Source organism: Balaenoptera ricei, chromosome 7 (genome assembly GCF_028023285.1).
Source record: "Balaenoptera ricei isolate mBalRic1 chromosome 7, mBalRic1.hap2, whole genome shotgun sequence".
Lineage (NCBI taxonomy): Eukaryota > Metazoa > Chordata > Mammalia > Artiodactyla > Balaenopteridae > Balaenoptera > Balaenoptera ricei.
Genome location: NC_082645.1, coordinates 42176215 through 42189413, shown reverse-complemented (window position 1 = coordinate 42189413; position 13199 = coordinate 42176215). Strand labels below are relative to the sequence as shown.

Below are 13199 nucleotides of genomic sequence, written 5' to 3'. Positions count from 1 at the left end.
CTTTCTCTCGTATGTTTTAGCATCCATTGATGGAGTTGCCTGCAAGAATTATTACTGTGGAATATGCCTACTAGTGATTTTCTCTTTCCCTTTTTTCTTCTATATCCATTTATTAACTGGAATTCTTCTGTAAGGAAGAGCTGTTCCTTCTCCGCTGTTGGTTTGTTTACATATTTATTTATATCAGTGTTGGCTCATGGGTATTTATTTTATTCTATGGTAGAGTCTAATGTTATTGTTACTTATTTTGTTGCTCAAATGGTTTCAGCTTTGCTATGGGGAGCTCTTTCAGGGTGACTCCTGTGTCCCCTTGATACACCCAATCACTGTGTTTTTTGAACACTTCCTTACTGCTTGGCACCACAGGATGTTCCAGGCTCATCTGTATTTTCTCTGTTCCAGACCTGGAATCAACCACCTCTCCAAGAAATCCCAGTTTATTTTATTGGAGAACGGTATTTTGAACCAAGATTTAAGCACTAAGTGTGCTCATTACTACTAGGATGTCATTGTTCCTAGGCCCTCTAAGTGGGCAGAGCTTAGAAATCTATGCATGTATACTAACCCATGTATGCATACATATCTGTATCTATTTCTATACTTACCTAACTGTATCTATATTTTAAAACCATGGGTTCATACTGATACCTTCAATGCAGTTCAGCACCACAAGGTTCATTCTATCCTTCACCCTTTCCTTATGTGTAACTTATTTTTCCAACTTGTGACTTTCTATTTCCTTTCCAGTGAAAAGCCTGGCTCTCATTATCTATGATATATCTACTTATTTGTGCAACCCTTGTATCCACATAAAGTATTTTCAGAATTTCTAACACATGCCTGTGAGAAACAAATTTACTAACTAGAGTAGGGTATTTTTTTAAAATAAATTTATTTATTTTATTTATTTATTTTTGGCTGCATTGGGTCTTTGTTGCTACGTGTGGGCTTTCTCTAGTTGCGGAGAGCAGGGTCTGCCCTTCGTTGTGGTGCACGGGCTTCTCATTGTGGTGGCTTCTCTTGTTGCGGAGCAGGGGCTCTAGGCGCGCGGGCTTCAGTAGTTGTGGCACGTGGGCTCAGTAGTTGTGGCCCGTGAGCTCTAGAGCACAGGCTCAGTAGTTGTGGCGCACGGGCTTAGTTGCTTCGCGGCATGTGGGATCTTCCCGGAGCAGGGGTCAAACCCGTGTCCCCTGCATTGGCAGGCGGATTCTTAACCACTGCGCCACCAGGGAAGCCCTAGAGTAGGGTATTTTGTGTGCGGTTATATTTGCCTATAGCCTTAGAGTATCCAGTCAAGTTACCATTTTCCAAATTTACTTAAGTCAGTTGTTTTCTTCGCCACTTCCTTCACTGTAGTCTTATTATACATTTGTATTGCAATCAGATTTATTTGCTACAGTTTGTATTCCATTTTAGTTCCCTCCCCCATTCTGACTGATTCTTTGGTTGGTTGTTCTAATTTGCATACATTAAATTCCACTCTGTGGTATGTAGTACTATGGCTTATGACAAATGCATAGAGTCATAGAGTTTTCACCATTATAGTCAAGATACAGAAAAATTCTGTATTACCTCCACATTGTCCCTTTGCTGCCCCTCTCCTCTCCCCTGGCATCCACAGAGCTGTTTTCTGTCCCTATAGTTTTACCTTTTCCAGAGTGTCACGTAAATGTGATCACAGTATATGATATGTAGCCGTTAGGTCTGGCTTCTTTCTCTTAGCAAAATGCATTTATGTATTACGCACATGCTGCCTAAATCAGTAGTTTATCCTTTTTATAGCAAAAACAATATTCCAAACCACAGTTTGTTTTTCCTTTCACAGCTGAAGGACATCTGAGTTGTTTCCAGTTTTTGACAATTATGAATAAAGCTGCTATACACATTTGCATATAGGTTCTGTGTGTTCATAACTTTTTATTTCTCCTGGGTAAATAAATACCTAGAAGTGGAAACAAACATTTTTTAAATCTTTTTTAATATATATATATATATATATATATATATTCATATATATTTTAATGTTAGTGGTTTTCATCCTCCAGGAATCCTAGACCTATGAGGGAATGAATATGGCATTGAAACCTCTGATAACTGTCAAACTGTGATAAGTGCTATGGTAGAGAACAAAATAATGGACTCTGAAATTATGGTCATGACATTAAACCCGTTATTCACTTAGGAGTACTTGGCTCCTACAGAGTGAGAAGATCTGGGGATTGCTAGGAAGTGTCTGAGCAGGACAAAAGCAGAGGAAAAATCCGCTGCTGGAAGCTAGCCAGATTGCATTTTTCTGTGTTCACAAGAAGATTTTTAACCCCTATAGAACCTGTACAAGGAGGCCTGGGATAAAGTGAAAGCCACCAGCTATACCCTGCCTTCCAACACCGTGTCCCTGACACACGTCAAGAACCAGAAGCATCTGGCCAGCCATGTAAGTCAAGTACAAATATGATAACCTTCCCACCGCCCTTTACCCTTCCCTGCCCTCCACTTCCAAAGTGTTTCTGGCTGATTCCTGTGTTGCCCAGAAGGACCCCCAGCATTTGCAAAGGGGCACACCAGCAAATAATTCCAGACACTTGGTCATCACAAAGTCTGTGCACTTATGCTTCCTCTCAAGGGCCCTGAAGTCCAGAGAGAGTCACAGACACTTACATGAAGGACAGCGATGTGACCTTTTAGGCTGCCTGCCTGAAAATGACATGGATGGATACACTCTATTTTAGCCAGAAATGGGAATAGGTAGAGGACATAATATGCCATACAAAATACTCTTTTCCAATAGAATTATGTGGACATTGCTATAAAAAATAAACCAGTGATGTACAGCAGAAACTAACACAACATTGTAAATCAACTATACTTCAATAAAAATTAATTAAAAAAATAAAAAATAAATAAATTGTACCCTTAAAAAAAAACAGTGAATGTGGTAACTAGTTATTGCACCAGACCCAAATACATGATTTAAAAGTAAATCATTATCTTTATCACTATGAAATATAAAAATTTAAAAATCTTGAAATTCAATTTTTTAAAAACAGAACTTTTCTTAGGTATAGACGTAATTTTTTAAAAAATCCTAAATCACATGAGCTGTTTAAATATAGTATAGTATAAAATCTTAGCACTTTTAACCCTTTATGCCTAATATGTTCTTAAGTAAAACTTGTTGTTGTAAAATTCCCTATAACCTTCACTGCAGTTCTAATAAGGCTAATTCTCTTTCAGAAACTTTACTTCTATTAGAGACTTTTTTTTTTTTTTCTATTAGAGACTTTTACTTCTTAATTATGAACATTTTATGTAACACTTTAGACCAGTATTTCTCAAATCTTTTTTTTGACCATGACCCACACTGAGAGATTTATTTTGTACTGCAAGTCAACACACACAGACACACACACACACACACACACACACAACTGAAGTTTTTGTGAGTGCCTTCTGATATAAGCATTTTACAGAAGAGTACTTATCGCTACACTAAAGGCAGTGCATCCTGGTCTTTCAATTCTATTCTCTTCACTTAAATGCTAATGACCCAGGAAACTGATTTCACTGCTGTTTAATGGGCCTAGAGAGTCATAGTTTAGAAAAAGACTTTGTTAGACAATATATGGAATTAATTTAATTTTTACCCACAGGAAAAATTAAATCTGTATGATTTTTCCCAGAGCCAACTCTATTTGGAAGATTGCAAACAGACTAGCCCAAAGGAGCAAGCTTTTCATTTGGGAAGAGAATTTTTGTAGATAGGATTCAGAAAGTTCAGCAAAGACTTCTTCCTTTAGTCATGAAAAAAGTCACAGAATACTATCTTCTTTATAATTGAAGAATAGCTTAGATGTAAGGAGTATGTGAACTAATGTTACGGAAAATTCTGATGGGAATTTTGTTTAGTTTCCAGTCATTGAAGGGCTTTACTGGAGTTCTGTATATATATACATATATACTCCCATCTTTCCTTTCTTTTTTTTTTTTTTTTTAACTGAGATGTGGGTCTCTGAGTTGTGAGAGAATTGTTATTTTATCATGTGCTAGGAGATTGGATCTTAGCCTCTGTAAGGGCCTTACTTCCTAATTCATGAAATCATGAAGCATTAATTAATAGGCAATATGGCTTAAGAACTAGACACTGGTTTTCCCACAGAAGTTAGTTGCACTGTATTTTTGGAAAACCTTGTAGAAACTGAAATTCAAGGATTGAGTCTCTTAAGCATCAGGCTTGTCAGTTATTAAAAAACAAAGAAATTCCTGTGTACAATTTTATCTTTCACTTATGGTTAAGAAAAACAAAACCAATATCACAAAAGAGATCATTTAAAAATTACATAATCTTTAAAAGTAGTTGTGGTAACAGTAGAAGTACCAGTATTGGTACAAGGGTTTTAAAACCGGTACCTAAAGAACGTTTACACACAGTCTGCTCTAATCCTCAGGTAATCTGGAGGCAGGCACTGTGCCACCTCTGCCTGTGGGCACGGAAAAGGAAACAAGCTCAGAGAAGTGCTGACCCCAAGGTGGCCCATCTTAGAGTCGGGTCCTTCTGTTAAGTCTCATGCGTTTTTAACAATCCAGATCCATTACTCTTCAAAACTGTGTTTCTTCCTTTGTATTTTCTCTCTATAGAGCAAATATCGGGAAGAATATGAAAAGTTCAAAGCTCTTTATACTTTACCCAAAAGTGTTGAAGATGATCTGAACACAGCACGGTGCCTCCGAGTTGGCAAGTTTAACATCGATGTAAGTGACCCCAAAGGCTGGCTTCAAAAGTCAAGTAACGGAGCCATGAACTATAAATCAGAACATGTTCTGTTCAACAACGCGTATGGCATTGACCATGCACGTGTGAGGAAGCTAAGTGTTCTTTCAGCCCATACTGCTTCCCCCACCGCCATGAATCTGTAGAAAGTGTCAGAAACTTCCAGTCCCCACCCTGCCCCCAACCAACTGCTGTAAATTGGTTCCCCTGACCTCTCTGGTGTCTAAGAAAGGCACGTATCGCCATGATTCCTTGCGTAATTCCCTGTGTAACTGGCATGTTACGTTATCTTCACAGCGCCTGTACAGATCTGTTTATGAGAAGAACAAGATGAAAATCCACATGGTGCCCGACATGGTAGAGATGGTTACCGCTAAGGATTCTCAGAAGAAAGTCAGTGAGATCGATTACCGCCTTCACCTCCACGAGTGGACTTGCCACCCTAACTTGCAAGTCAACAGTCACGTCAGGAAGGTCACAGACGAGATCAGCAACGTAAGCCCATTGCTTTTGAAGATCTCCCCTCCCCAGGCCCATACGCCCACCCTGAAGAGAGACTGACTCACTGGTTCTTCACCTGGTTCTTCAGCTCAGCCCTCTTCCAGTATTGCTTTTCTGTACACCCATAGGTCTGTCAGGGATTCGGAGCCATCCTTGGAAGCAGGGCTCTCTATGCCGATGTCTCCAGGACACCCAGGGCCTCAGGGCATAATGTCTTGCTTTTCATTCCACAAGGTCATCCTGGGTCCGGAGGGTGTCCATGTCTTTGGTGTTAAAGTTACAGTAAAGTTTTCTTTTTCTGACCCCCTCCATCTGATGCAATCCCCTAGATTGTGTACAAAGATGATCTCAACTGGCTGAAAGGCACCGGTTGCTACGTCTGGGACACTCCTGAGATTCTCCATGCCAAGCATGCTTACGATCTACGCGATGATGTGAGTTTGCCTTGTTTTTTTAGCTCTTTAAAGTATGTTTCCTTCTCTGTGTAGTCTAGGGTCAAGGGGAGAGTATGTAAAGTATAGACATTGTCACACCCAGCTGCGTCTCAAGTGGTGTTGAGGATGGCTGAGCTGGAAGAAGATGCTGAGGAGCAGAGCACCCATTTCTCAGGAGTGCAAACAATGCAGATGAGCCGTCCCCTTGTCCTCTGGTGGAGAAGGGACCCCTGGCTCTTCTCACCACCTCCTGAACTATTTTGGATATATTAATGCACACATAATCCTCATTATGAGAAAAAACTCATTTGTTAGGAGTCTTTGATGCCATAGACGGGGTCTATTTGTAAAGAGGATTAGCTAGGCAAAATCATACTGTAATCAAGATTTCAGTAAGAAAGCTTAAACATTCCTAGGAAAGCAGTTGTCAAGCCTCCTAGAAGACTCAAAAAGATCCATGTGACTGTAAGCATTGATTACGCCGATTGTTATAAAATTCAAGTGCATGTTAGTCTGTTGAATAAGGGCTAATGTATGTAAATACCATGAGTTAAAAGCAACCAAACCCTCCGTGAAAACCAGCAATTTCTAATATAATGAATGGTCTAACACAGGCTTCTTTTCTTCCTTTCGGCAGATCAAGTACAAAGCTCACGCGCAGAAAACAAGGAATAACTACAAGCTGGTTACTGACACTCCCATCTACGTTCAGGCTGTCCAAAGTGGGAAACAACTAAGTGACGTAAGCGCCCACTGGGAAAGTTACTGCTGGGAGAGTAAAGACAGGGCCACTGCTCCAGCAGAAGTGGGAAAAACCAAAGTAGGGCAAGGCCAGGCCTTTTCTCAATGGGAAACCAGAGTTGGTGCCTTAGAAAGTACTTGAGTCTGCTCTTATTTCCTAAAACCTGATATGTTCCATCGGTTTCCTGGGGTGGCCTTGTAAGTGATCCAAATCTATGAAATCCATGGTGTTTTAGAGCTTCCAAGGTTGCTTTTGTATCCTTGTGTTGTAAGCAACGGTTTATGCCTCGTAGTATCAGCCTTCTAATACATTAGTGCTCACTGTGGTAAGATGAGGAGGGGAAGGTCTCTGCAGTTACAGATGTGGCCTCTACCACGCATAATCGGTGAGGCTTGAGAGAAGCTCTTAATCCCCCAAGCCTCAGCATCCTTATGCGGATGACTAGGAAGTGGATAGGACGCACCCCCCGTAATGGCACAGTGACACAGAGCAGGCTGCCCGTCTTTTTTTATTAACCCCAAAGGTTCATAAGCAAATATTAAATCCCACCAATGAGTCAGGACGTGAAAACTTATTCTTTTGGAATAGGTAGTGGTAAAATGCCCACTCTTCCTCTTCTTATGCCTGAGCTGACTCTTCCACTGATTTTTCAGTGTGGGGTCCATACCCTGGCTGTGGTCCTGGTGGACAAAGCACAGTATATGAGATAGAGTTCTCAAGGCAAAGGGGAGCAGGCTATTATTTTTTTATAATAGGAGACTTGGGTTTGTGTTTACTTTGCTTCTTTCTAACCCTGCTGCCGTAGTCCACTCAGCTCACTCTGCTTCTCTCTGCACCCAGGCCGTCTACCACCATGACTACGTGCACAGCGTCAGAGGCAAAGTGGCTCCAACCACAAAAACTGTGGATCTGGACCGGGCCCTTCATGCACACAAGCTCCAGAGTGAGGTGAGAAATGAGATCTGGACAGAGTGCCCAGCAGAAATCCAGGACTCAGCTGACGAGGGCCAGGCCTCTGTAGAAGTGGCCTTGGCTTGGGCATCCTCAGCCTTTACAATTTACATCCTGACCTTGTAAATTGTAAAGGCTGTTTCATTCACATGAGCTAAATAAAACAAAACAAAAAACAGTGCACTGCTTGTCTTCCCTCTTGGCTGAGAGCAAGCAGTGGGCATTTTTGGAGCAAGGCTTGCATAGAAGTTACATAGAACAGGGTCAGTCTACTATCTCTGCTCTCAAAAAGCTTAAAATCCAAGACAAGATGACAAAGACAAGGCATATAATCATAAAAGACTCTTTATTCAGTACAATAAGAGAGAAAGCTAGAAATTGCTGTTGGAATTCAGAAGAGAAGGAAACTAGATTCCACTCATGTATTTAATATCCCTGTTCTTTGTTATCTGGTGGTGCTACTTTGGTCTCACCTTTCATGCTACTATCCTATACTGAATGTTAAACGTAATTTGGTTTTTAATATTTTAAATACTATTCTTACTCCTTTAGCGCCCCTGAGAGACAGACTATTTCAAATCACAGATAGAAACTCCTTTCCTCCTTCTGCCAGGAATAAGAGCCTCCCGACCTGACAGCCTAAGATCAAGACACTGTATTTATGGGGCCCTGGGGGCTTCCAAAGAGGCATCGTATAATTACGGCTATCTCGGGGATTGGTGATGGCTTGAATATCAGCTAAGGGTGGGGTTAACCACAGAGTTGGCACCAGCTGCCTATTTACTTTTCCCAAATTCTTGCTGGTTGCCATGCAGTCAACCAGGCATATGTTTAGAGACACAGAAGAATTATTTTCTATAAACCCCTTCACTCATTGCTCTTTTTTTGAAAGCAATATGTTAAGAGTAATTGGATTCATTGCTTGGCTCTTAGAATTTAGTTAATTTCTTCTTGAAATCAATTCAGTGAGTGTAAGTACACTAAGTATCAAATTGAAAACCTGGATCTGACTTGTTTAACTTAGATCAGTCATTTGATGTAGCTCTCATTTAACCTGCTCTTCTTTATCCTGGCAGAATCTGTACCGAAGAGCTGGCCTGCACTCCCTGCCCACTGGATATAGGCTTCCGGTTGACACCCCTCACTTCAAACACACCAAGGACACCCAATACATGAGCAGCTATGTGAGTGGTCTCCTCTTCATTAAGATGGGGCTTAAAGTGGGAAGGGGGACGCTTATATTTGTTAATATTCTATTCTCATCCCCCTAATCACACCCTGAAGTTTCAACATGATACGATGATGGGAGCAGGGAAGGGGAGACGGTGTGTTTTCTAGGGGTGCTGCTCCTGCAATTCGGCAGTGCCTGGGTAGCCCAGTGGGTTAGCGTAGGATTTTCATGGGGTTGTATCTGCATCACTCAGTTACCTTGGCTCAGGGATCATGGCTGCCATGATGCCTCTACTTCTTTTGGCCTTAGCACAGAAGCATCCTGAACTATCCCAAGCCATCTACTGGAAATGCAACTTCATACATGCACTACTGCTGTGTAGCGATAGTGTTGTCTTCCTTCTGCAACATTTCATTGCAGAAGATACAACATCCCCGCGTGTTCCTTTGAAAGGAAAGGCTCTGATACGTGCCTCACTACTTACCCTCTGTGCCCATTTCATAGAAATCTCAGAGGGGTAGTTAGACTCTCACTACCTGAGAGCATTGCCCAGGCATTAGCTCTGATACCAACCTTTCCCACTAGTGTCAGGTTCGGACTTGGTGAATAAGGCCTGAAGAAACGTAGGCTATCCCAGTGACTCTGGCCTTCAGGCCATACCCACAAACCAACCATCAGCTGAAGAATGAGCTCTTCATTCCGCATTGCCCTCCAGAGTCCTGGGAATCAAACCTGCTGACCAGCAAAGTCCCATAGTCTGTGGCCCAATAATATGGTTTCCAAAGCAGAGTCACAGATTTAATCATCTAACATCATTTTTTAAATAGTCTATAAGGCCATTCATCCATCAGTCTTACAATTAGTCTCTTGTTTCTGCTTTGCATTTCTTAATTTCCTAGCCATATTGGGACTAAAAATACAGGTTTTTCTTGCATTTTGCATACCTACTTACAAACAGATTTAATCTAGGCAACCCTAAGTTGTATTCCTTTCTGGACCTGGCTTTATTAGCCAACAAATATTTTTCAAGACTCAGATTATTACAAAAATTTTGTCAATGACTTTTTTTCATACTTAATGCTTAGAGAGTAATTTTCAGATGAAAGCGACAGCCCTTTTCCATTTAAGAAATGTGATGCTTACTCTCTGTTCACCCATCAGTGATCTCATTCTCACTTTGCTTCTGCAGTTCAAGTACAAAGAAGTTTATGAACACATGAAGGCAAATGGGTATACCCTTGGACCCAATGACGTCCCATTTGTCAATGTCCGAAGGGTCAACAACGTTACCAGTGAGGTACTGTAAATGTTAATTCTGTGGAGGAGTTTCAAAGACCTTGGCTTTGTTTGAAATGCATTAAGAATTCATTGTATTTCAGCTATAAACTTACACATCAACAAGGAATAAGGAGATCCTTTTTGTCACCATTTTGATACTGATATCCTGTGGCAATGTTTCTTTTATTTTGGTAATGCCATTGTAGAGACCCACCCCATCCATAGATTATAATGCAAATTAATTCCTTCTTTTGACATTTGTATTCAAAAATCTTTAGTAAGGTTGCATGTTAGTCTGACTCATGAACCTGGTTTTCTACATAAACTATCTGATAGAAAGTGGAAAGACTGTGCTCAAAATTCTTCACCCAAACAAAATATCACTTTCTATTTTTTCTAATTTCAATCATTTTCTGTATCCTTAATCTCACTTCTCATGGCTCTTTAAATATGTACAATATTTGATTGTTGATTAGTGTATAGATGCCCTCATCATCCTACACTAACCATCTGGAATGGTTTTCCCTCCAATGTAGAGACTGTATCGACAGTTGTACCACAAACTGAAAGACAAGATCCACACAACTCCCGACACACCTGAAATCCGCCAAGTCAGGAAGACACAAGAGGCTGTCAGCGAGGTGGGTATTTTCTTAGGAGAGGGGGGAGGCCATGGAACCCAGGGATGAATGTCAACCATTCGGTCTCTAATTTATGTGTTTATGGGCATTTTTTTCCCTGTAGTTGATTTACAAATCAGACTTCTTCAAGATGCAAGGCCACATGATCTCTCTGCCATACACACCCCACGTGCTCCATTGCCGCTACGTGGGAGACATCACCAGTGATGTAAGCATCTCATAGGGGTCTTTCTGGAAGACTCTTACCAAGAAGCAGGCTTGCTCTCAGCATGTAAGCCAGCCAGTCTTTGAGCAGCCTTTTGCATTGAGTAAACTTCTAAACTGAGTGTAGAACTTGGAGGTAAAGCAGTGTGGAAGCAAGACCCCACATTTCTCCAGCTATGGAAATAGTAGTAAGAGGACCACTTGGGAGATACAAGAATGGCTGACCACCATTCTACATTCAACACCAAATCATTACCAACACCTCACTCCAAGTGGCCTCTGTCCAGGTCATGTTTAGTATCTTTCTCCTACTCACCCCTGCTCCCACCCACTTTAGCTACTTCCTGCTGAAATTTTTTTTTTCTCCTTGAATGTTTACTTCTCATAAAATACCACTCCATTTAATCTATGGTATTTTTCATCCATATAATAATAAAATAATAGCCATATCTTCTTCTCAGTTCAGGGTTAGCAATTTAAATTTTAAAAACCTATGGGACTTCCCTGGTGGCGCAGTGGTTAAGAATCCGCCTGCCAATGCAGGGGACTCGGGTTCGAGCCCTGGTCTGGGAAGATCCCACATGCCACAGAGCAGCTAAGCCCATGCGTCACAACTACTGAGCCTGCACTCTAGAGCCCCTGAACCACAACTACTGAGCCCATGTGCCACAACTACTGAAGCCTGCATGCCTAGAGCCTGTGCTCCACAAGAGAAGCCACCACAATGAGAAACCCACACACTGCAACAAAGAGTAGCCCCTGCTCGCCGCAACTAGAGAAAGCCTGAGTGCAGCAACAAAGACCCAATGCAACCAAAAATAAATCAATAAATAAGTTAAAAAAAATTTTTTTTAAACCTATGACTTATTTGAGTTCAAGCAAACTCAGAGTACGGGGTGGATGTGTTGAACCAAAATGAAAGATCCATCACTAAAAAAGTATCACTGCTCTGTCTTATTTGTTCTTGATTTATATTTGCTCATGACCAGCTATATTTCTATGTTTGTGACACAGATTAAATACAAAGAAGACTTGCAGATCCTGAGGGGACTGGGCTGTTTCCTGTATGACACTCCTGACATGGTCCGCTCCCGGCACCTGCGGAAGCTCTGGGTGAGTGCACACCGTCCTAACACGCAGCTCCTCCTGCACAGCTTCACAAAGCTGGGCAGAAGGAATCTTTGCCTGTAGCTTCTGTTAAGGGGAAATTTGCCATTAACTCACTGAGCAAGTCATGACCCACTCAAGATGATCTGTGCTGCCTAAAAAAGGTAATGAGCTTAGTTAAATGACGGTTGTTTTTGGTCCTGCTTGGGAAGACCTCCAGGACACAGGGAGGGTCAGTGTGGCTTGCACATGCCAGCCGTTTGAAAGACAACATGTGACCATGACATGCAATTCCTGAAGTTATTAATCAACTTGTATTTCCATTGTTGTTTTTTTAAGTCTAATTACCTATACACCGATAATGCAAGGAAGATGCGAGACAAATACAAAGTGGTGCTTGACACTCCAGAATACAGAAAAGTGCAGGAATTGAAGACACATCTGAGTGAAGTAAGTAAACCTGTCACCACAAGGGGCTCCTTCCTCTAGCGATCATTTTTTAGGTAATTATATTGGGCCAAAATCTCCCTTCTGCCTTTAATTACAGAGTGGCCACCCTGTCTAAACAAGTCAGTTGACCTCATTTTGCCTCCATTTACTTATTTTGTCCCTCTTTAATAAGATGAGGCTATTGATACTTGCCCTATCTATGACTAGGACAGCTGAGAGTTTACATGATTTTATAGATTAGAGAGTCCTTCTGTCTTACACTATTGTTGTCTCCAAACTGAATTTATTTCAAAAATTTCTCTCTCATTAATTCCTGCTGTCAGGAACCCTAATCATGGCGGTGCAATCTGAAAAGTTTTTCAATGGCTCTCTGCTCTGCTGCCCACTCAGGAAATTCCAAACAACTTAGTTTCATTTTCATCTGCCCCACCTGGCACCCAGGCTCCTGATTTATTGCCATTAGTTGTGCATAGATCTGATCCTCTCACCTATGTTGGTCCCTTGAGGGTTGGCCCCCCCATCTTATTTAGATGTGTATCCTATAGTGCTTTGGCCATAACAGATGTCCGTGTTTGCCAAGGACGAAATGTGCTTTCTAAAGGTAAGGGCATCCCACAAATGTAAATGGTTGCTCGTATTATAGGTCAGTGGGCCATTCTCATTCAACTCAGTTTGTCTTGTGGCCTCATTTATCAGACTTCATAAAGCTGTCAGGCCACTTCATGGACTCCCCATTCTTAATAACTCTGATGGCTGCTGTTTAGGGATCACTTATGTCCTTAGACTTAAAGAGGCCTTGGCAAATCAAGCGTTGTCCTCAGTGGAGAGGATGTGCAGCCTCCTACACTTGGAGTGAGCCAGGGCAGAGGATGATTCATTCTTCAGCTTTTACAAATGCTACATTGAGCACATTTGCTTTCCTGAGCACTTCCCTCTATTATTTCAACCAGTG

The 13199-nt window shown here is 41.4% G+C and overlaps 1 protein-coding gene across 21 annotated transcripts in view; it reads left to right on the top strand.

Annotated features, from left to right (window-relative positions):
* NEB (nebulin) overlaps positions 1 to 13199 on the top strand; it is a 215667-nt gene that overhangs the window by 150304 nt on the left and 52164 nt on the right. For all 21 annotated transcript variants that reach the window (XM_059927862.1, XM_059927859.1, XM_059927857.1 and 18 more), the window contains exons 104-115: positions 2327 to 2434; positions 4636 to 4749; positions 5066 to 5263; positions 5599 to 5703; positions 6341 to 6445; positions 7286 to 7393; positions 8473 to 8580; positions 9757 to 9864; positions 10382 to 10486; positions 10590 to 10694; positions 11705 to 11803; positions 12137 to 12247. In XM_059927862.1, the coding sequence (XP_059783845.1) occupies positions 2327 to 2434; positions 4636 to 4749; positions 5066 to 5263; positions 5599 to 5703; positions 6341 to 6445; positions 7286 to 7393; positions 8473 to 8580; positions 9757 to 9864; positions 10382 to 10486; positions 10590 to 10694; positions 11705 to 11803; positions 12137 to 12247 (1374 nt within the window). The remainder of the gene's footprint in view (positions 1 to 2326; positions 2435 to 4635; positions 4750 to 5065; positions 5264 to 5598; positions 5704 to 6340; positions 6446 to 7285; positions 7394 to 8472; positions 8581 to 9756; positions 9865 to 10381; positions 10487 to 10589; positions 10695 to 11704; positions 11804 to 12136; positions 12248 to 13199) is intronic.